This window comes from Topomyia yanbarensis, chromosome 2 (assembly GCF_030247195.1).
Source record: "Topomyia yanbarensis strain Yona2022 chromosome 2, ASM3024719v1, whole genome shotgun sequence".
NCBI lineage: Eukaryota > Metazoa > Arthropoda > Insecta > Diptera > Culicidae > Topomyia > Topomyia yanbarensis.
Genome location: NC_080671.1, coordinates 16,077,419 through 16,102,313, shown reverse-complemented (window position 1 = coordinate 16,102,313; position 24,895 = coordinate 16,077,419). Strand labels below are relative to the sequence as shown.

The 24,895-nt window shown below is 39.0% G+C and overlaps 1 protein-coding gene and 1 long non-coding RNA gene across 3 annotated transcripts in view; one reads left to right on the top strand and one right to left on the bottom strand.

Moving 5' to 3' along the window:
• Positions 1 to 24,895, bottom strand: part of LOC131678909 (protein bowel) — a 170,111-nt gene that overhangs the window by 88,407 nt on the left and 56,809 nt on the right. For both annotated transcript variants that reach the window (XR_009303756.1, XM_058959345.1), the window contains exon 2: positions 13,013 to 13,822. Coding sequence is in view for 1 of the 2 variants with exons in the window: in XM_058959345.1 (XP_058815328.1) it covers positions 13,013 to 13,821 (809 nt within the window). In the remaining variant the exon portion in view is untranslated. The remainder of the gene's footprint in view (positions 1 to 13,012; positions 13,823 to 24,895) is intronic.
• LOC131678912 (uncharacterized) overlaps positions 1 to 24,895 on the top strand; it is a 144,341-nt gene that overhangs the window by 99,726 nt on the left and 19,720 nt on the right. The gene's annotated exons all lie outside the window — the stretch shown is intronic.

Sequence of the window (24,895 nt, the reverse complement as noted above, 5' to 3'; positions counted from 1 at the left end):
TATCAGCTTCTCGCCGCCTCTCTGTTGGCCACCTTTGGTTACAGACAAAGTGGCAGCGAGAATTTAAGCTGGAGCTGATATTGACATTACCCAGTCAAACTCATCTGATATTCTAACTGGTTTCTTGCGGAATTCCAGCTCAGATAAAACAACCGAGTTAGAATGTCTGGTTTGATTTACCCGAATGAAAAATATGTATAAGAAAAATGATTTTTTTAAACAACCCTTTCATTGTTTGGGTACAGAATCCGGTACAGATTTTTCTATAGAAGGGTACAGATCAGGTATCTTTTTCAAATATCTTCACGTTTTATAAAAAATATCTTCATTTGTCTTCAATGGCCAGGATTCTGAATCGGTTATTGATTTTCATCCAGAATTCTGCCAGAAATCAGTCAGGCATCCGAATAAATTTGTCTTCAAAATGAAAAACACGTCTTTACAACGTTTCAAATGTCTTCGAAATGAAGACAAATCTTCAAATCTGGCATCTCTGGTACAGATAGAAAAGATTTTTCAACTCCCGGTACAGATTTAATTGTGGCAACACTGGGTAGCACTGATCAAATGCAGCACTCATCGCAGCGCATTGTCAACATGCCTGACTGCTACTGATGTTCTTTATGGCCCGACGTTCGACTGGAGAATGAACTCGCTCGAGGAATAATATTCTTTAAATAGTCGACGATGACGTCATTCATAGAAGCGTAGTGTGCTGGGTGCTCCAATCTGTCGTACCAGACGCTATAGGCACGATGTTACATGTCTGGCAAAAGAGCAACAACTGATTCAAACAGACACGCGGAACATTTATTTATAACTTTTCGTGTTCGTTTGAGTCACTAAGGTGCTCCCTATTGACGGCTCTGCCGGGGATAGATTGACTGTTGTATGGGAGTTTTCACGTTTTCCGAGATCTATTCATTTTTGCTTATTTTTCAATAGTGTGCTATTGATATACAAAAACACTATAACAATAAAACATAATTTCAGCTAATTCCGGATTGTTTGGTGATAACCAGACGGAAATCCTTTCATAAATAACAAAGTTATTAGCGTTCAAAATAGTGACGCACAAACGTCATTTTAGAATGACACCCCGTCCCAGATAGTGCAGTAAGACATTTTCAATGTCAAAAGAGTGTTATGCTTTTTCTGCAATGTGTGCTGATCATTGTATGCACGCCATGCCTGTGCATCATTGTATGGAATGATGCCTGGCGGCAGTCATTGAATATATTCCAACCGAAGAGTTTAAACTGTCACAAAACGTAGCAGCTACTATAGCGATTTCGATCAGTACAACGGAAGTTATTCGCATTTGAAAACTGGAAAAATATCTCAGCAGAAATTTTTGAAAATGGACCCCCATATTGAAACGTTAGAAATATTCTACTTCAAAAGACACTGCAAATTGGATAGAGCAATGTTTTTTTAAAATTTTTGACGTATTGTTAATTTATTTGTAGAAATTTTTGCTCGCCAACACGAACCTCGAACAAAATGCACAGTACTTTTGTACTGCCTACAAACAATCAGCGTTCTACGGAAGCACGAGTGGTATCGAGTCAAAGAATCCATATAACAACCGGATCAACGAAGAGGAGTTAACTGCATTTTTTTTTTGCTAAAAATCATTCTCGCATTCCCGGCACAGCAATTTACATACTCATCAGCAATGAATGTGTTTTTTTTCTGCACTTGAACAAAGGCATTAAAAAGAAGAATAACAAACAGCAACGCAGAAAAGGCTTCTGTAATTAAACTGCAAACTTCGGACTAACCATTGGAAAAAAGGGGCAATGAAATCGAATGATTCTTCAAACATTTCACGAACCCGTGGGGCTATTTTTGCAAGCGGGATGGTGTAGGGACCCTTTTGTTCTGCCAGGCGTAACACGGAGCTCTATTCCAGAGTAAACTCGTACCTGACACAGTCGAGGGGGTGTCTCTCGTAGCCAAGTGCATCGGAAATTAGCGTAACAGGTGGTTTCGAGTTCGGTCCCTTCTTCGTGTGTCGACGGCGTTGGGCGACGGTTAAGGTGTAGTCTGTCAGAGGTTTTTCTTTTTTGCTACTCGATCTCGATGGAAGTTGTAATTTCAGCACATCCTGCTGATTGCCCCGGTTTTCGAAATTAGTTTAAATTACCCTTCGAGACTCTGAAATGGTGATGAGCTGCTCGCCGTTCTATTCTTCCTTGTCCTTCCAGCCCGAGGGTAGAAATGCATCGATGAACTGACCGTCGATGATAATGATCGCTTCGTTTCGGTGTTTAACGTACAAACAGAGCAAGTGCGGCGGTTAAAGTTTTGCGAACGCATCCACTTATTACCTCCACAATACAGCAACCTAATTACCGGCTACAGCTGGAAGCATTAATTTCCCGAATCGAATCAGCACGCGGAGTGGAGTGGCTTGCTGGCAGGCAGATTCGTGAAAATATTATTTCTACTTTCTTTCGACTGTTCGTTCGTCCCCGTCTTAACAGTTACCCATATTTTGGTGTCGAGCATCTACATGGTCTCAAGTACGTAAAAAGAGTCACATATATTGGCACATTCTACTTTTTTTTCTCAACTCACCGCTGCCATTGCCAATCGGTTGCCATCGTCCATGTTGAATTCCATTAAAATTGCCAATTAACTCCGTTCGCAGAGCCGCGCGTAGCCTTTCCGTGCGAACTTTAATTGAGTTTCCTTCCTTTGTTTCAGCAACGCAGGAGCCAATCCTCAACCCGAGTGAGCCACTCAGTCGCGCTAGCACATTAATATGCAAATGCAGAAACCGGGGAAAACGGGGTCACTAAAGGTGCGGAATGGGTAGTGACGAAACGAAGAAAGAAAATGTCGGCATTTTTTGTTACTTGCCTCACCCGAGTGCGCGTTATCGCTTATCTTGCCAATTTATCAATACTTACTGGCAGCAGCAAAACCCTTCCAACCGTTCCGTGCTTTTTTTTCGTTCGAAGCCTCAGCCAGCAGCATCCAGTGGCCTTCTGTCTGTGCTCAATAATCACTCCGATGAGGCTTCTTTTTGTTAACGCAGTGATGCTCCTGCTACGGCGATTGGAAGACACTTCATTCTGGGCTTTCAATGGAAACCATTTTAGATACTTTTGAATAATTACTCGTGGTAGACTTTGATTTTCTGAAAGTGACTTTTGCAGACGTCGACTTCTGGATAGGCAGTAATGGAGTTATCAAAACAATTGTAAAACCTTCTTGGTTTTTCGTATTTTTGTGATCAATTACAGACTCGTGTAATTTAATACGTCGAGCAAAGTCGATTGGTATATAGACATGATCGTCCGGGTTTCGGAGATATCATGAAAGTTTGAGCGAATTCTATGCATTTCATTTACAAGAAATATAAGAACTCGATGCTTCCGATTTTGTAAAGCAGGTCACCCCATTCAAAGTGCAAATCCCTAAAATAGACAATTATCTATTGTCTCTGTTCCCTTTTCCGGCACAAATGGCACAAAAGATTGTGTATTCACTCTGAAAATTGATAATACAATCCAGAGCCTGATTCTCAACATATGGGTCCGTACAGTCGTTGCACTATGCTCCCAAAGCTGTATTTAGGAAGACAAAACTTTTTGCGCCCAAACTGTTGGTTGTAGATATATAGTGTCTTCGGGGAACTTTCTTTGATCTTTCTTTCCGATTTTTTATGTTAGGGTGGTCCTTGTGGTTAGGGGGTTGCAAGTAGCAACTTTTCAGATGCGTAAAATTCAACTACATAATGTTCTACAAAGTTATAAATCAATCAAATTGAAGTAACTTTTCTGAAGAAACTATATAGCTATCTCTAATGGTTCATGCGTTATAATTTTTACAATATTTACGGTAGGGTGGCTCTTGAAAAATTGGTGTTCTAATATCTTTTTATGTGTGAATTTCTCGCAAATACTTTGTTCTAGAGGTTTTTAGAACTTTTGTAAATGCACATTTTTATCGAAGCAATAAAGTTTCTATCTTTTATGTTTACATAGTTACAAACGATTTTCTTTTCCTTTTTTTTTGAAAGTTGTCCTACTGAAGCTGTAGGGCTAGGTTCTCGGAAGGGCTCCCCGTCAGAATCACATACTACAATTTGCAGATGAAACAGGCGAATGGCGCCCAATAAAACACTACCAATTGCAGCCGGCCGTGATTCTGAATGTGAAATTCATTGTACGGTTCAGGTATGTGCGGGCGTAGGGACTCGCGATAGCGTGTATCATCGCGAAGGGCTCGAGCATTTGTACGTTTGTGCCTTTCGCATATTCGCGTGTGTTCTAAAATGATCGCGCGTGGAGCGGGAAGCTGATACTTATTTTTTCATGTTCGGTTCAGATTCTAGAAGGAAGTGGGTTCTTCCATATCATTAGAGTTCCCAATCATGTCGCCGTAGAACGCGTGGTCTAGTGGATATGAGCTTTATTTTTTGATTGGTCAAACTGGATGTATGTACCTAATTTGCTAGAATGAAGAGTAAAGATTTCCGTACGTGACTGATTCATGATCTCGCGCGTTTGCAGGTTCGCGTTTGAGATCGCGTTTGAAACTTCGTACCAAAACGATCACGTAATTACCGGAGTGTTATCAAGTATGCGAGATCGCGGACATAGCTGCACGTGGATGATCGTGAAGGGCTTAAGCGTTTGTCGACGTGTTTGTCACGTGTGCTCGCGTGTATGTGACTTCGCTTGAAGAAATTCGATTTTGAATGGCCGCATATTCGCGGACCGTCATTCATTAAGTTTTCGGTGCACGAATCACATTCTAACAAGGAGTGAGTTACCCTATATCACTAGAGTTCCGGGTCAATGCGCCATGGAACGTTTTGTCTAGTGGATATGGGAGTTATTTTTTCTTAAATTTTCAATTTTATTTTTTTAATAATTAATATGGACCTAGACTGTTGGTACCGAGGATATAGACATCCGGACGATCATGACTCATGATGGTGCGAGCGCGGGAGTTTGTAGGTTGATGCTTGAGATCGCGTTGGTAAGTTTATGAGTGCTGAGACGTTCACCTTATCACCGGGGTGTAACCATGTTTGCGAGTTTGTGGCCGTAGGTTGCTTGGAAAATCGCGAGGGGCTCTAACGTTTGTACGCTGACGTGATTTTGTAACATATTTGCGTGTTTCCTGAATGGTCGCGCGAACCGTGAATCTGATATCAAATTTTCGGTGTGCGGTATGGTGAGGTATGAGCGTATTTTCTTAATTGATCCAGCTGAAGGAGGCATGGACCAAGGTTTCTAGGATCAAGGACAGACTTCTGGACGTGAGCGATTCGTAATCGCGCGCGAGGGCATTTTTGTAGGTTTTCGCTTGATACCGCGTTTGAGAATATGTGAGTGTTAAGACGTTCACTATCACCATCTTTGCTGACCCAGCTGAAGGCGGGTGTAGATTGGCAGTCCTATAAGGAACAAATAAAAGACAATATATGAGAGACGTAATAGATTAGACAGATACAAGATACAGCTGAAGTTATGATCATCACATGAAAGACATACATTAGTACTTCAAAAACTACTAATACTTGAATAGCCAATCATCACACATAGGACATCCTTTCTCAATTATCTATTTGTTACTGGTTAATTATTGGTTATGAGCTGGTAAATAGAGGAAAGGTATAGAACAGAAAAAAGGCTCATATCAGCCCTCCCGGCCTCCTCGATACACCACCATCGAGGTGTATTGTAATCAACATCTTGAAGCGGGCTTCTTATATAAATCAAATCCTGAGTAGTCATAATGATTGGTGGATTATTAACATGAGAACTAATTAACCTCTAGTAGTAGAACTTGGTGCAAATAGAAACTAAAAAGAGCGAAGGTACCTATATGAAGATAACTTTATTGAATCTATTGTGGCTTGATGCTGTATACAATACCGTCAATCCCAAGGGGTTTCCAACGAGCCAAAATAGTGACACTTAATCAAGAATTACTTCGATTTTTCGAAATAATTCGGTAATCCGTCGATTACTTTTGTAATCAATAATAATCAGGGTAATTGTCTGTATTTTTAAAATAATTCGCGTAATCAACCATAAATGCAATGTAATCAGTTAATCATAAAGTAATTCATTACTACATGACTCATTCTATGTTGTTTTTCACATGTTTGCTCATATTTTTAAAATATTTTTGGTTATTCCACATATGAATTTCACAATACATTTTACTTGCAGCTTAGGGGAACTGTGCCTAAGACGGGCACATTATGGATAAATAGAAAATGCGACTCTTCGAGTGATGTAGTGCTCGCAAATTGTACGCCAACCGTGATTTGAGATCATATCTCATCAACACAGTAACTGATACTAATAAAATTTCAAACTAAAAGATGTTTAAAATGGTTGTGAAAATGAAGCACAAAATCGTCATTTCAAAAGTGCTATGGGTAAGATGGGCACCTGGCATAGGTAAGATGGACAATTAGACATTTGGTGTTGGTAAAGATTAAGATAAGACAAGGACAGAGTGAAAAACTTCGCAACTAATAAATTTTGTTTTCTGTCGGTATATCACGATTCGATATTAAAAAAAAACCCGTTTTAATCCACCTGGTGGTGCAATTGTGCCTTTCTCATTTATCAAAACTACGATTCTATGGCTGGGTATGTTTAATATAATGGTGGAAATGTCTATTACATATTCAGTGCGATTTACACATACAATGAATCGACAGCCTCCAACTTGAGTTGCTATGTATCGACGCTAAAACACTTGAAATCAGCGGCGGATCCAGGAGGAGGATTCGGAAGTTTGGACCCCGCCAAAAAATTTCAACTTGTTAAGAAATTTCAAATTGGTTTCTCAACTCAAAATCATTTCAAACCAAATTTTTCACTGGTTTTTCAGACCCACAATTTATTCTGGAGGAACTAGAAAATTTTATTCGGGTAGGGAGGTAAATGATGAGGGAAAAGCGGTTTAGGAAAAGGTGGTGAGTGATGTGGGGGAGAGGGGGTACCCCTCACCGTATTCCCCTAATTACGCCTCTGTCAAAATACAGAAAATCTACACAAGTCAAAAAAATTATTGAGTTGACGATGTTCAGAGTGGTTGCATTACCTTTCTATAGGAGAAAGACAAATAGCCCAAGGGTGCACAATTTAATGGTATTTTGCTGTGTTACACCCAAGAAATATGCCCATCTTTTCCTACCGTATTGTGTCCGTTATACCTAGAAAAAATACCAAATTTAAAAAAAAGTTTCTTGATTATGAACGACTTATTAAAATTTCTGTTTCTATTTCCCGAGTTCAATCATTATTTTCTGGTGTCAAAAATTATACTAATGGGTGCCCTTGGTAAAAAGTATTGATTTGCTTAAATATCTAATAAATCGCGTATTAGGTAATAGCATTATCTTTCAGAATTATTTGATATCCTCTAAAAATGTTACATTATCAGTATATTTTCACTATTTTTCCAGTTTGTGAGAAACGGAAGGTAGCCATCTTACAGTGTCCGTCTTAGTCTACTTTCCTCTACTTCAATTTCAGTCGGAACCGGTAATTCAAAGTATATCAAAATTATTGGGCCACAAAATCTAGCGTAACGACTTCTGAGGAATAACAATTCTAACTACATGGTACTCTCTTGTGATCTATTTAGCAGACTACGCCCGTTGAAATGTTATAGTTTTTAAATATTGTCGGCAGAAAGGGTGATAAACTAGATCATATAATAATACTATCAAAATAGGACTGTGCATACTTTTTGACATATTTTGCATTAAGTAAATTGTTGGTGGGTCATTCTGACATGCATTCCCCGTTGTGTTTTTCAATTTCGGACCATATTTAATTTTTGGCGGAAAGGGGGTCACATAAAAATTACTTACTTAAAAATATTTTACCCACTAATTCTCTTTATTCTCATTTTTACACATTACTATTCGGCCATTTTTTTTATCTATTTACCTATTCCAATTAAGTTCTTACTAGACTTATTGCAACTTCAGAGGAGAAGGTTTGCACACCTTATGCTGCTTTTAACAACTCGTCGTCGGATAAATCCTCAAAAACTCCATGGTGCTTTGAAAGTAATAAATACAGAAATTGGAAAGTCGCATTAGGGGATGACATGGCAATATATTGAGTCTACTTTTTACTTTTACATTCATCAATAATTTTGCTCTATTTAATGGTTCAGAATGTTACCACGTTGCAGATATGTACGAAATACGGTTTATTTATATTTTCAAGCTATCTTTTTTTTCTAGGTAAGTACAACTCTTGATAATGCATTTGGGAACAACGCAACAATGAACACAATCTGTAAGCACATTAAATAATGTCCCCTAACGCATATGAAGTGTTTATTTGAGTTCTCTATTTAACTAGCTTGTTTACGTTAACTTGATGGTGTCAACAATTTTATTTTTTATTCAATTCAATATTTTTAAATCTAGGGCATTTCAGCTCCAAATATTTTTAGCATTTTATTTTTTTATGATAATACAATGGTCATTTTAAAACTAAGAATATTGGTACTATACAAAAGTTGTTAATTGAATTTCTTAGGCCCTAAGATACTGGCTGAATTTAGTTAAGAATTAGGGAGTCAATATAAAACATTTGAATACATCTTAGCATTTTAACAAGAAAGATTCTTTTATTTAACAATTGAAACAACAGAAGCAAGGAGAAACACTTTTTGGCATTTGGTAGGCGCGCAAAATATTCTTTGGAAAGACATTAACATGGGGGATCAATTCTTTGGAAATACATTCACAAGAGCGACATTAGGGGGATTTAGTAGTAGAGAGCATATTAGGGACAGCAAAGAGATGGCGGACAACGATGACAGAAACAAGACGAACACAAACTTGCACCATTATGATACGCAGCTGGTCTTTTTTAAAGATCCGACTTCCAGCCCGTTATTTGCATTCGGTTTTCAATAGTGCAGCGATAGATTTTCTGCTAGTCTTGTAGTAGAGATCAGAGAATGATAGAGAAAAGTGAAGAAATAGCTTATGTTTGGATATCGCCAGCACATACAGAAACCAAAAGAAATAATTTATCTGAGATCTGGCGCCACAATACTCGTCTCATAACCAGACAACATATTCGATGTCGTGATAATCTTTCGCCCCAGTTTAAAGATCGTTCTCTACAAGCCCAATATGCCGGGAATGCGCATCCAACGTATAATGATTTGGCATGGGCATCACTCGAATTAAATTACAACCCATATCTATCCCCTTAAAACAGGCTTTTGTGGACACTTGTGGAATTATAGAATGTTGCCACCTTCCTAAATCTCTACTGCTCCACGAGATTTGGCTTCTTTCGAGTGTGCCTTGACGAGAAAAATACATGTAAAATTCGTTGAAGTGAATTGATCTTTCATAAAAATCACTTTCTAATGCACTCACCTTAGCTAGAGTTTGCGCTTTCTTATTACCCGGAATGGAGCAATTGGAAGGGACCCAAACTAAGGTTAGTATCTGGTATTATTTCTTAGAAAAAACACTTAGGAGTTTCCGTGTTTTCCCCAGAAAATTCTAGGAGTGCTTTTCACGCTCCTTCTAACGGAGGGACTCTATACAACTTATACTATCCGTAACGAAGAAATAACGGTCTACAGGTAGGGTGTCAACGATCCCAAGGATATCTCAAATTACGGCTGATTCTGAGACATAAAATAAAGCAGTTTGTGGAAAGCGGTGAATTTTGATTGAATGTGCCGAAGCCAGGAAACTCGTCGAGTTTTGATGAGTCAGAGCACCCTACTATATTCTGGTTATTTAATTGAAAAAACTTGAAAAATTGATCCTATGTTGCCACTTCTAATTCATATTTCTAATGTGGTTTTCGAGTCGAACCAGATGACAAGATATTCTACTGCGGTGACTTCAGCGATAGTTTGACCTATTAAAAGAAGCTGTACTTGTGCTGAACCACGCTTTCTTGAAAATACGGCCAACTTTGTTTTGTTCATGGAAACCTTAAACCCGGTTGAAAGTTGAAGCAGATAAATTATCCGAAGTACCTTGCAGAGACCCCTATTACGGAGACCACTCCATCATCTGCAAGTTGCGTTAGCGTGTTAATATTTACAAGATATTCATAGATGTCGTTTACAAGCAAATTGTACAAAAGGAAGCTAAGAAATGAGTTCTGAGGAAGACGCATGCCGCTTGCCTTTTTTAAATTTAATTTTATAAAGTTGTGTGAAATGATAAAAAAACAAGCAAACAACAGCTTACTATTTATCCTAATAGTCGTTTTGAATTTTTTGTCGGTGACATGGTTTGGGATTCTTGTAGTGAGAATAATCCAGCAGAGCTAGAATATATTAAAGGTCTATCTAATAAAATACCGATAAATTTGCTAATCATGAACAGTTTCCGCTTAAAATAATTGAATAATCGGAAGTAATTCCAACAAGAATTTGCTTTGTTTTCAAATAATCCAGATTATTCGAGGAATTTTACAGTAATCTAGTAATTATTTAGTAATCGTTTTTTCGAAGAAGTAATCTTTATAACCATTCAATAATCTAGGTAATTTTTTTCGGGAGTGACATGTAATCAATGCTGTTGGAAACTCCTTGGTCAATCCCATCAACCTGCGAGAGGGTTTTATGTTTGCATAGTTACAGGCGATTTTCAAATTTTTTTTTTTCAAATTTCATTTGAAAGATCGGAACTTTTCTAATTTTTAATGAAAAAACTACGGGAGCGTTATTTCTATAAAAAAAATGAATTTTTAAAAATGGTTTATTTTTCAACAAAAATCGTTCATAACTTTTCAAATAGACGAGATAATGACTTTGTTAGTTCAGCAAAAATATGTGTCATACAAAGTTCTAAAAGTGCTACAAACAAAGTATTTACGATAAATCAATGTATGAAATTACAAATGAAAATTAGTGATTTTAAGGAATCGCGTTTTCATCGTTCAATCTCTTATGGTAAAAATAACTAAGAAATAGTTAATGTGTGCGAAAATTCCGAAAGTCACGGAAATTCTATGATGAAAACAGTAAATCTTCGAATACTGCTGAAACCTGACCTGCTATAATCAAGCAGAAATTTCCTTAATTTTATTTATTCTTCCAGAAAAACAAAATTATAATTACAAGAATATCATTCGTATTTAAAATATATGTCTTCGTAATATTACAGCAATGTTAAAATAATAATTCAATTTTTTTGTCTTTTGACTTAAGTGCCAATACCTTATTTATGACTGGTGGTATCCAACGGGGAAAACGATCGGAAATGGTGAGCAATCATGTGAAAAAATTCCCCTCAGAGGCGAGACTCGAACTCGCAACCTTTGAGACTCCGGCCCAATGCACTAACCCTTATGCTATCCCTAGGTATGGTGACATCCCAGAAAGAACATATGATTATCCCACTGGCGACGGTGATCGTACCCTGCCTGCAAAGCGAGAATCACACACAACGGCAATGTTGTTAAACAGAATACCTAACCCATCAAACGAAGAATAGACTAACATGAAACCATGTTCCCCAGCAACTAAGACATTTCTGCAGTACATAGCATATTAACTATTCAGTTAATATTATATTAACTATTCAAGAGATCATCTTTCCACTCAACAACACCTCCTTTTCAACCCGCATACACTAGACGAAGAAAGGGAAAATTATTCCCTGCACGCATTCACGCTACAATTCCCACTTACTGACTTCACGCCATCCACTAGGAAACAGTGCACAATAGCACATGTAAGTCATCATTCCGGAACGGTTCACGCAGCCAAATTGAAGTGACACCTACATGAGCAAACCCGTCGTTCCTACACGCTCGGCTTACCTACCGAGTTAACATCATGCTGTGCGAATCTCGTGGTGTTGTTAACCGGGCTCATCAGAACGGTAGTTGCTCGCAGCCCTCCCCCGACACAATCGTGGGAATCAGACAACTTGAACTTCGTCTCCCATGATGGTAAGCAGCCTGTGGCGATGGGCGTCACTTTTTTGATGCCACGCAAATTTAAGTTCATCGTGTCGGGGCATTTGTTCAGCTATATTGTAATTATCGCCAGGTACTGGACTAAAGATTGCCGTAACGAAAGGGGAGTAGTTGATCGGCAGATCGTAATTATAAGCGAATGGGATTTCATAGAATGAGGGGGTTACAATATAGGATGCTGGTCTATTCTATCAAGGGGAAAGAATTTTGGTCCAAACCGTTGCGAAAGACGTTTTTTTGTGAATGGTTGGAATCCGTAGAGATCATCAAGAACGTAGCAATAATTTCAATCATTTGATCGATTCTGACTCGTTTGAACTTGAAAAAGAGAACAAATGAGTAGTCCACTTTTAAAGTTTCATTTTCTTTTCTTTTCTTTAAGATAACCAGTTTGGAGCAAATAGTATCAACATTCCCTAACGGCGAAAAGAAAGATAAAATTTTCTATTCTGGCCAGCGGGAGACCTCTGCGGCATAGGCAGGCAGTGTGTCTGTGACGTGATGCTGTACGATGTTGAACCCCCAATCCATTATTAGTGAAACTCTCTCGGACTTTTCGACCGGTTGGGCGACGATGGATGATGGGAAGGACGAGTAGGAGGAGGAACGAAACCATATCAAAGCCGTAGATTGATCATTTCGCACCACTCGCACTTTGCTCCGTCCGATGGATGGAGAAATGATCGCACAGCTTGAACCGTTTCTGTGGCGAATAGACAAACGCGATGACGCGGCCAGAAAAGTTGAAAAGGGGAAAGAATGTTAAAAGCAGCGCCCAACGGTGGTGTGTAGAAAATTGAAAATGAAACATAAATCATAAATTATAGCAATAGGATAGCCCGTTCCGTGCCCAGTCTCGTCTGGAACCGTCGCGTCGGTGGATTTCTTGGAATTTCACCTCTTTATTTCCCCCCACCCTACTATGATTGCCGGCTTGAAGAGAGCAGAAGAGTGATTGCCTCTTTTTGGAGGGATTCAGCAGGGGTCTGAGCAATGCTGAGAGCAGACGAAAAACCGCAAACGTATTATTGACTAATTACCTGTGGTCTCTTAGATGGTCCTGTCGCCGGAAAGCTTTCCCACAAATATCGCAGGAATAGGGCCGCTCGTCGGTGTGCGTGCGTTCGTGGATTAGCAGGTTGTAGGACTTGGTGAACTGGCGGGAACAGAACTTACAGATGAATTGCTTTTTGGGACGTGATGCTCGACCGGGAGCTCGCATCAGCCTTCGATCTAGTCCGGCGTGCATTCCGGGAACTCCTGGCGGGTAAAGTCCAGCCGGTGGAAAGGTGAACGTACCGGCCGATGTCGGTGACGGGCCTGGCCCTCCAAGAAAGGCTCCTGGAGGGTGATACATCCCACCTGGGGATTGTACCGGTGGACCTCCCGGTCTGGGCAGGAGCATTGCGGCCGCTGCCTCTCTCAGTGCCATCTCTTTCCTTTTATCCGCCATCATAGCCATCAGTTCATAACTGGAACCCCGTTTGGGGACACCTTCCTTTGGCAACCCGTCCGGTCCGTCTAACATTCCGGGATATAGACCAGGTCGCAACGAACGGGACGGTAGCACCGGCACGAATGCCGAACTCTCTCGGCCGTGATGCTGACCGGCAGGGTTCATCATGTGCGGTGGAAACGCACCTAGCTGACCGTCGTAACCGCCCGCTCCGGAGGAGGATGGAGTACGACCTCCGCTTCTACTCGCGGATCCGGAGCTAGCTCCACCGGAGGAACCACGAATCGTCGGGGAAGAGGGCGAATTTCCACCGGCTAGGAACTGGTCAATTCGTGACGAACGTGACATTGTCGTGATGCCATGATCATCGGCAGTGCCGCCTGCGGCTGGCATTCTGAAATCAAGAGAGAAACAAAAAGAACAAATGAAAACATGAATGAGTTGAAATGTACACTGTTTCAATGCACCGAACATAAGCTAAGGTGCTATCAGCCGAAGGGAAGGACGAAAAAGTAGCAGCGGCAGGATACGTGTGGAGAGTAGCTGGAATATGATTTACAGTTCACAAAAAAAGTTTTGCTTACATTAGCCCCGTCCCGCCCAGCCACGGATTGTTGTTGCCCGTTCGTTTCTTTGTGTGTTTATGTTTCTTTCGATGGAGTAAATATTGGATGTGCAGCTTTTTTTCGTTGGTCTTTTTTATTTTGTATAGTGCTGTGTTATTTTCTTTGGCCTCTGGTGTCTGCTGAAGTATTGGATGGCGGGTTGACTTGATGGAGGGTAAGGGAGATGGGCGAGGAAACAAAAAGGAATACATATACCTATTGTCAATAGCATTAGAGAGAAACAAACAGTCTGATCGAAAAAGAGGCTTTGCTTAGATAAACATTTTGGAATGGTTTAGGTTGAAGTTGGAGAGCTCCGAAAATTAAGGAATTGCATGTGGGTAATTTTAGATTGTTATAGAGTGTTGAAATTTCTGAGTCTGGTTGTGATGGTGATGGTTTGTGATGAATAAATAAGTCAGTTTGACATCTCTCGCAGATCTGTCAATATTTTAGGATTCTCATCGTATGGTTGATAGTTAAAAATCATCAAAATTAGAAGTAACACTAGGCTACAAAATTACAGCTACACCCTATTTCCTGAGGATTTTTTCTCTTTTGCGTTAAACTGCCCCAAACTTGTTGAGTGAATAAAAAAAGTAAAGTACTAAAGTTTAGTAAACTATGTCGCGTTCTCAAGCTATACACGCGGGTGAGTGAAGAACAGCGAATCTAGTTATGTACGGTATAAAAACTCCAAGATATATTGTCTTGGATCATATACATTTAGAGCAGATATTGATTCAACTTATAAGAGACAGTTTTCATGACGCCACCTGCGTTACAGCTTGGTAAGGCCAAACTGGAGTCGAAGGAGGTCAGTTGTGATTGTCTGACACATCATTAGCATTTCGGCTATATATCGGCCGACAGCCTCGATGGGTTATGGGAATAGAATGTTTTTTTCTGCGATGGGTTAATCAATTTCAATTTCATTTCTGGTAGAAGGATACTGACGAATTACTTACTGATCACATTTTCTTAGCAGGGAAACCAGTTACTCTGGCTACAAATCAAACGAGTTAACTCTCAGCGAACTTTTTCTCGTAACTAACAACTTACCTTTCAATATAGGGGCCTTTTTTAAAAAAAAAAGTGAAAAGTTTGGAATGTTTATATCTTTTGCTGTACTGCATGTAATTAACCCCTTCATGCCCATGTTGTGTGTGAACAACAACATTTTTAAACAGCTATAACTTTTGATTGAGGCAAGATTTGCTCCCAAAAATAGGTAAGGCTAATAAATATGACTATTACCTTTCATTTGAGTATTAACAGTTACAAGGAACAGCTCTAGAACTGAAGCTATTGCAATTAGTCTGATTGGATTCCAACGGAACAGTGCTGCCAGGGACAGTTCACGTTGGCGATGGAAAATTATTTTTCATATATCTTCGTTATGTTGCAATATTATTGAAAATTTATAAAACTTATCAATTTAGACTGTCTTTGTTTATGTTTTACACGCAATTTTCCTATTTTAAATATTCTAGGAGAATTGAATTGAGCATTGAAAGGTAAAAATTGAGCAGATTATAGCACTGCGAGGAAGCACCTATCTTTATGAAAAAGGCTTTTCGTGTTTCTTGACCCCATCCTTTTCGAGGAAAAATAGTTTTAAAACCTTACATGCACTAGAAAAAAGTTGGACATGAAAGGGTTAATCAGTTTCTTAGTCATTTTGTGGAAGTTCAGTTGTATACAGCAATGTTGTATAAAATTTTGGAGTATATATGACATGGATTAATGACGAAAATCAGTTTTGAAAAATCTTTCGAAAACTACTCGGAAATGGTTCAGTTCATCTCGGTCAGAGCCGTCAATATGGTGCACCGACCGAACATTTAAATGATGAAAAGTTTTAAATACAGTGACGACCCGATTTTATCAGCCCCCGATTTTGTCTACCCCCGATTTTATCAGCTTTTTAACCCGATTTTGTCGGCCTCATGTGAAAATTGATAGTTGATAGTTAGTTAGACGAACCAAATGGAATTCGAGTAAATCCTGTCTTGAGCATATTTTTCTTGTCCTAAAGATTTTTTTTTAATTTTGCACTGTCAGACCCCCTCAAGGGAAATTTAGCCTAAATAATCAGAAAAGGCTATGAGGATATGTCTAGGGATTAAAGAAGAATATTTTAAGAGCTTCGGTTTATTATGAAAAAAAAAGAAAATTATATAGCCCAATTTTGTCAATGCCCCCGTTTTATCAGCCTAAAATTCACCAAGGGGTTGATAAAAACAGGTCTAAACTGTATAGATTGGCGATAGATTTTTTTCTATTTTCATTAGTATTGAGCTATTTGGAGCTGCACACACCTGGTAGATTAATCAGTTTGTGCCGTTATGTGCTACTAGTAGAGGTAATTATTTTCATTTCAGGTGATTGGAAAGTAGCACAACTAAAAACCGGATTTTGAAACACCCAACCCAAGCTCGTTCGTGATTGATTGCGCTAATTTGATGCACCAAGCCGCAAATCTTGAACAGATAGAATTGTGATTTAAGTCGGCTTCTACTAGTCAACCTTGTTGGATGACCATAGATTACATTTCAACATTATGAGAGAAGGTGATTAATAGGATTCATTCGGCTCTCTGGACTGACTGAAATAATTAGTTTAGCGAGACCCGGGGCTATCAAGACCGTGGAGGTAATACGGACCATCTCGATTTCTCAGAAAATCGTAAGACCTTCTGACTGTCGTAGATATTCGTGGAACCACTATTCTAAAACAATAATTTTGACAGCTGAATCTGATTCTTTGTTTTTTTAGAAAGGAGATACAACGTGTTTCATTTTTTTGCCATCCTCAAAACAAAAATTGCAATAATGGTAAAACCGTGATTAAAGCAACAAATAAAAGTGAAAAAATAACAGTAACTTACGTACGTATTTCGTAAAGCTTGAGGCTCCTGTTCTATGGAAAGGTGTTTGTTTGGATTGAAACACAGACTTTTGTGCAAAATGATCGTAAGGGGCTATTCGGACCCCCTATTCCATCGAACACCGTTCAGCGGCTTGCGGCTATGCAGACCATTGCACCCGCCACAGTAAAGAAAATACGTGATACGCCCGATCGATAGTTGTGACTAACCAGATTAAGTTTTTGTAATGATAATTTACAAAATGTAGCTAAGGTTTCAAACTAACAATAACCTTTGACCAATAATTTTTTTCACATCTATCCACCTTAAAGGGCGATTTACTTATGTACGTCCGAATATCCCCGGGTTCCCCTATACAGCTACATGCTAGTAACGAGTACTAATTAGAACAAAAATCTCCAACCATCAATCAAGAATTAAATTTGAAAATCTTTTACTTCACCAATTATTATTTTTATTTCCAACTGGTCGAAATTAGAATACAAACACGGGATTTTAAATCGTCTTACTGAAGCTGGTTCGTGACTGGTTCCTACTAATTACATGCACTGAGCCGCAAATCTTGAACAGCTCCTCTTCTTTGACGATGGAAGTAAACTAATTTCGTTCGATGGCCAGCCCATGCGGCTTTGAACGTAAACTGAACCGAATACAAAACCGGGGGAGGGGGGCATGCCAATGTGGTATCATTCGTGTGGTACATTCGTGCTGGCTACACCGCACATAAGCTCGCTATGTCTGGATGCGGTAGAGGAATGGTGAAAGGAAAACTAAGATGCCACTCTTTTCTTGCGGATCTGCAGTGTCCTGTCGGCCGAATCCACTGTCTACTGAGAAAGGGCTACTACGCCAAGCGTGTCGGTGCTGGAGCATCCATCTAGTTGGCTGCCGTAGGTAATATCTTGCGGCCGAAATATTGTAGTTCAACAAATTGTTATCCAGAGTGACCATTGCCCAGGATGGTGTGTTGTATAACATCATTTTGCTGCCAAAGAAGACCGAAAAGAATTAAGCGGGAATTAAGAAGTGGCAGGTGAAACGATGCCGAAAAAAAACCGACCCTGAAGTTTGAAGTGATGTTGAATATGCATTGCGTTCCCCATCATTCGGGAACAATGGTGTGATGTAAACTGAGAATTTTCTGTGTGGCCGCCCTCTTCAACCAGTAACTGCAGAAAAAGAAGCCTAATCCACTAATAATTCAATAACAGCTTATAGGAGCGTTATACCGTTCATTTGAAACTATTTTTCTGCACAACGGTTCAACCATTTCTGAGAAAATCGAGTGACATTATTTGGCACACACACATACATACACACAGCATTTTTGCAATCTCGACGAACTGAATCGAATGGTATAAGAGACTGCAGGCCTCGGTCAAAAAGCCGAAATTTCGATCAATTGCATAAGCTTTCTATATAAAAAAACAAAAAGGTGGAAATCAGTAATATCCCAAAAAGTTCATGGGGCCCCGCTTGAAATAAAAAAATAGTTTTTGATGTAAGACCACGTTGATCGGATTAAAGGTGCTATGGTGCCCTATTATTCATCGGAGTTTTTTTTTGTGTTCGCGAAATCCTGGGTGTAGTTGTGCGTGGATAATCGCAATTGCATGTTCGCCGTTATGTATCAACACGAAGGGCTTGAGTATTTGTATGTTAAGGTGTTCGATCATGTGCGCTAGCATGTATGTAACTCCGCGTGTATCAATTCGATTGTATAGCCATGTGGCAATTCACATATTCGCTTATGTTCTTGAATGGTCGGGTAGAACGTGAATGTGATGCTTAGTATTCAAATGCTAGAATTGATTGTACAATGTACATCAGCGTCATTTTTGTTAGATTGGGCCAATTGAAGGTCTGTACTTAGACTGCTAGTACCGAGGGTTGGAACTTTCGGACATGCCTCATTCATGATCGTGCGAGCACGGGTGTCTGTATGTTCGCGCTTGAAATCGCAGTTATAAGATTATAAGTGCTAAAACATTCCCTTAAGCATTGGGTCTTTTTTAATATTAGCTGGATCGCGAGCCTAGGTGTGCGAGTATGATCACAAAGGTTCGAGCGATTCTATGATAAAGTGTTTGTTTACGTGGGCGTGTAACTTCGTGTGTTTAAATTCGCATGTGTAATCGTGTTGTTATTTGCATATTCGTGAGGACTTCTGAATATTCACGAAGACCGCAAGTCTGATGTTTAATTTTGAGTGTACCTATGATAGATCTGTTGGCATGAACCTAGGGTGCTAAGACCAAAAATAGGGGCATCCTGATGTGGCCGATTCAGCTTCGTGTGGGAACGCGCGTTCGTACAGCCGCACTTGCCACCGCTTTTATAAATTGTAGGTGTTAAAACATTCATTTGATCACAAGGACGTTTTTATGTTTGCCAGATAGCGGGTGTAGTTTTGCATGGATCGCGGGGGTAGCATTTGCATGTTCGAATTTGGGGCCAGGGCTGTATTACCGCGCAGGCGATAAAATTTTGCTGCCGTCATTTTTATAGTTTTTGCATTTTTTGATAAATTCCGGATTTTATATACATATTTATATACATTTTATATACATACATAAATTGAAAAAGTGGTTCCCATTTAGAAATCTGTTCGTGGAAACAACGTGGCTGTAAATCCGGCTGAAAGCCTGTACTCCAAACATCATGACACGATAAAGACTAAATCCTGATTATATGACATGGAAACGCAGCAGTGTCTTTTGAAGAAAGTGCAAATTCTCTATGTCCGTCATTCCCACGCGGGCTCTTTAAGTCGGTCGCTTTTCCAAGACAACTCGTCGCTTCCATGATACCTTCCCGAGAACTCCGACATTTTACTCAGATGGGGCAGGACAAAAAGGCATGCCATTTTTAGATGACGGCGATGAGATGTGGAGAAATCGCTATCCAGTTACCCGGAATTGCTGACGCCGTATTTATTACTAGAACGAAAATAACAAAGACCTGCCGTCGACAAATATAGCGTATGGCCTGGAATATAATGGTTAAAACACTACCAGCAAAATACACAAAGAATGTGGTGGAACGGTGGTGGCTGAAGCCTGTTTCGGTTGCAGGGTATTCAAGAAAAATTTAGTGCGATCGACCCAGTTTATTGTTATTTGATAGTTCATTATATCATTCATACCATTCATACCATAATTAATATATCCACATATCCACTTCCCATTTTCCTTCCCTACTAACAAGCTTGCGTGGGTTCCCCGTATCTTGCGTGGGTTCCCCGTATCTTCTAAAGTAGGTATTCAACTAAAAATTCCCTTCCCTTTAGCGATCGTAAGGACATGGCCAGGTGTGCAGTATCACTGTATCAGCCACCCATGACGAGTGCGGTCGTTTTTGCTATGCTATGCTAGGGCTGTATTATCGCGCAGGTTTCGAGCGCTTCTATGTTAACGAGTTTGATTACGTGGACGTAACTTGTACATATTCACGTTGAATGTTCGCGTGAATCGCGAATTTTACGGAACGCTTCAGATCTAGAAGGGAGTGAATTCCTCCAAATTCGTTAGTGCTAACATATAGACTTGATTATCGAGGTGTTTCCATGTATGCGATATCGGTGGCGTACGTGTGCGCTGATGATCACTATGATGGCAGTTATTTTTGTGATGTTGGAATTTTGTCCGATACTAGCCAAAAAATAAATCCAGGCATAAAAATGGGCGAAATTGGATAATTTTAATACGAAGCCCAAAGTGACTGAAGTTTTCTATGGAAATTACATGTATTTTTTAATACATTTTCTATGAAAATTCAAAACTTTTTTCAAAATAATCGAAAAAATCTGAAATTTGGAAGAGTACGAACACACTATGAAAGGTTTCAAACGGACACTTTTTCTACGCTTTAAACTTCCGGCAGTCGCGCTAGTGCACTGAGTGCACGCTGCTCTGAAATTCTAGTGAAATCGTCTTTGGACACCAGCGGCTGCTCGTTCTGTGGGTCATACGTGCGACTTCCGGAGGGATTAAAAAAATTTCAAAAATTTGTTTCACAAAAGTGTTCAGATTTCGGTTTTGTTCTGAATTTTTAATTCTTTTTTCATTAATATAATTTTTTTTAACCTTTTATAGTGTGCTCGAACTTTACCATGTTTCAATTTTTTCGGTTATTTTTGAAGAGTTATGAATTTTCATATAGTTTATATGAACAAATACATATATGTATTAGCCATATAAAACTTCAATCGCTTTGGGGCTCGTGTTAAAATTGTCCAATTTCGCTCAAATTTCACCCAACTATTTTTTCATACATTGAATCATTATTTGACTGGCGATAGACAAAATTCCAACATTGCAAAAATAACTAACATAACATAACCGCATGACCAGATTAATATTATCGCAAAGGACACAAGCATTTTTATGTTAACGTGTTTGATTGCGTGGGCATTCGTAAGTCGCGTGTGCTAGCTTGTTTATAACTATAACTTATTTGCATTTGTATGTATAACCGTGTAACCGTTTGCATATTTGCGTGTGAGTGCTCCATTCAAATGAAGGAAGAAAGTGAGCTAGCCCATCTCACTGGTATCTACAACTATGGCGCCCTGAGACTTGTTTTCCAGTGTATAAAGGTAAGGTATTTCAGAGTGGCAGCTTCCGGACGAGCATGTTTCATGATCGCACGAGAGCGGGCGGTTGTATGTTGGCACATGAGACCGCGTTTATGAATCCATAAGTACTACCACATTGTCATTGGATGACCACATTACAGGCATGATCAGAACCGAATAACAAAATTATAACAGAATACACCTTCCGTTTCAAATTGCGTTACAAATTTGGTCTCATTAGTAGTTAAAATTACAGAAAATTATTACAAGTATTACCGCGAGATGTATTTATGATAGGTTTTTGTAATCAGCCTCTTATTGGGAGACGTTGCGTGAATCATCACGTTTGCGACCGGATTTGTATTATCGCGAAACGCGCGAGTGTTTGAATGTTATTGTTCACGTTCTTTTAATCACGTGGGAATTTGTATTGTGCTGAGAAAGAAACAACAAAATAGGAAACAGTACATTGAATAGGCATTCATTTAGTAAAGATTGGGTTTACGACTCATATATTACCATATATATTAAACAATATTAATTCCCAAAAGGGAAAATTGGATTAAACCAATTTGCGCATTAACTTAAATTAAGTTTGGTTTTTTTAGTGTTTCGAATTCATCTTCATCTGGGTGTCTAGTCAGTACCGTCTTTACGCATGGGCACACTGGGCCTAGGCCAGGTGCCTCGCGATTTTGGGGACCCGAGTGTACAAAACGTCTATTGAATTATTTACCTAAAAAATACCGACCTCAACAAAAAAAATCCCACAAAAAGGGAAAATATCACAAAGAGCCATTATTTATATTCCTACAGCATGGATAGAACATGAATGAACCTCAAGGCGATATGCGCGCTTAGATATTATATCGATTGATTTCAAAGGAGGAAAGACTCGGCGAAGTGGAATGTTCATTGGAAGAAAATATGCGTTTCTCCAAAATTGGATCTCCACTCTGGCCAGTTTCATCATATCAGGAATGTTGTACTGCTCACAATCAAGAAGTTCTGAACAAATCTAAACAGGACAATATTACTGAGTACTACCGTAACTCCAGCAATCTAAACATTGACAATGAAATTTATTGTTTGCATATAACGTCGTCTTAACGTCGATATCGCGATTACGGTGGCTGTTATACGCAGATCAGAAGAATTCGAAACGTTGAGCCCAACTTATCATGTACTATCAAATGGTGTACTTAACTAGTACTACTTGGCAAATACATTTCCAATTTTAGTTAGCTCAGTTCGAAACAAAGCACATTATTTCTTTTAGATTGAACATTCTTTAGCTTTAGAGCTATGAGAAAAGAACTAAAAAAATAAAAATACAAACTAGCAACTGGCGAAATCAACAACAAATAATTCTTTCTGTAGTTTGTCAGCATTTTCGTAAATTAAATATGTGATTCTTAATCTTCTAAAACAGCCACGTTCGCTTATATATTAACGAGGCTTTGCAGCTATAGTATCGATGTTAATAAGTTCAGATTGAACATGTGAAAACCGTACTATTAAAAATCATCCAGAAATAGGAAATTTTGCGCTTTATTTACGCAAGCCACCTTAAACTCATCACGAAATACATTTTTTTTTCTTGTCAAGACAACGTTTCAGTAGTGGACGGTAAACCAGCCCTACTTCAGCATTCCCGTTTGGCAAAGCACTATTCATCCTCAAACAACGCCATGCAACTATGAAGGTCAGATTACCGCATGGTTATTTTGTCAGGTTACTGCCACACAGCTGCTATTAAAAGAAACGCCACGAAATATCTTTTATTTCTGTTATCTTTCCAATAGCGATTCCAATATGTCCATTTTTGGAAATTTTAGATTGAACTACAAATTCTGTCATATCCTGCCTCATTTTAATCGCTAGTAACTCTACCCTAGGATGTCCGGGATTCTGCTTTTTTGAAAGCCCATGCCCACTTGTCAATAAATGGTCAAATCAACTCAGATCATCTTGCGTGTTTAATGCCACCAGGTAGTAGAATGTATAACCATGGATTTTCTCCATACATTTTGATGGTTTTTCCCATTCTAACTTAATTGTCGGCCTACTTGGCTCAAATTTGGTAAAGTCTTCGAGTGACATGGAGAAACATTCTATTATACATCTATTTACACCTGTTCAATGATAGGGGCCCCTTAGTTCAATAGTGCCCAGGGGCCCGAGTGGTCTTAAGACGGCCTTATGTCTAGTTAGACTTTGTATCTAAACTAGTACCCAAGTTAATACTAGTTGACACGTTAAATTTACGTCAAATTTACGAATGAACTAGTACTAACTGTTGATAATTGATCACCTAAGTTTATTCAAACTGACACATGTAATATTGTTTAAAGATATTTGCAATACCGTCAATACAATCAGCTTAGGGGAGAGATGACCAGCACAACCTAAATATTGCAAATCATGTCAAATTTTCATTAATAGTTTTGGATGCAAAAACACCAGTGTTCGCGCTACAAATGCTATGACTATAATATAGGGTGGATGATAGGAAGTGTTACCAGCTTCAACACGGTACATCAATTAAACTGCTCATGTTAGCTACGTGAAATTTACACTGATAATAGTTTATTCTATTATTGACAATCCACCAAAGTGGCGCGAATCGAAAGCTTTATCCTTGTGGCTTTAATTTTCAGTGGTTCATACGTACAATACACTGAGAAAGAAACAGAGTGTCTTAGATCCGACTTTTTTTTGGGTATCTTAACTACTTGTCAAAGTAGTAGTGATTCACGGTAGTAGTGACCGGTATTAGTACGTATGATATCATATTTTCAATCTCATGCATCGTAAGTTCGAGGTCTGTGAACCACGCGTACATCCAGTAATTTATCAAGTAATTTTCGTTGGCAATGTAATGCACTCCCTATTACGCTATTAGCCTCCAAACTACCTATTTTTTAATTATTTGTTTCAAAACGATTAGAAGAAATCTTGACTTCAATTTAGTGCTTAACGCTTAAATAAGTAATTGAGCTATTTGTTGTTTTAAAACGGCATTGCGAAAAACATAAAGTTGCGGTACTATTTTTACAAAATTCAAAAAAAATATTTCCTTTACAGGTTGAAGATATTTTTGGCCGAAATGAGTACCTCATTCTAATAATAATAGAGCAGGTAATAAAATCAATCAAACGAAAAAAGTCATCATTTTCCTCCTAGTAATACGCGAACTGTGGGTCAAACCTTACAATCTTTATTATCAACCGCTGCTGTATTGTTCCGCAGTTATCGATTCAACTATACCCATATACACGATTCACACAGCAGAAGAAGGATTTTTTTTTGGAAACAGCACTGCGGCGTCGAAGTTCTCGAAGCGACTGATAAGGGTCTACTGAGAAAGCTACTCTCATTGAAAACGAAAAAGCA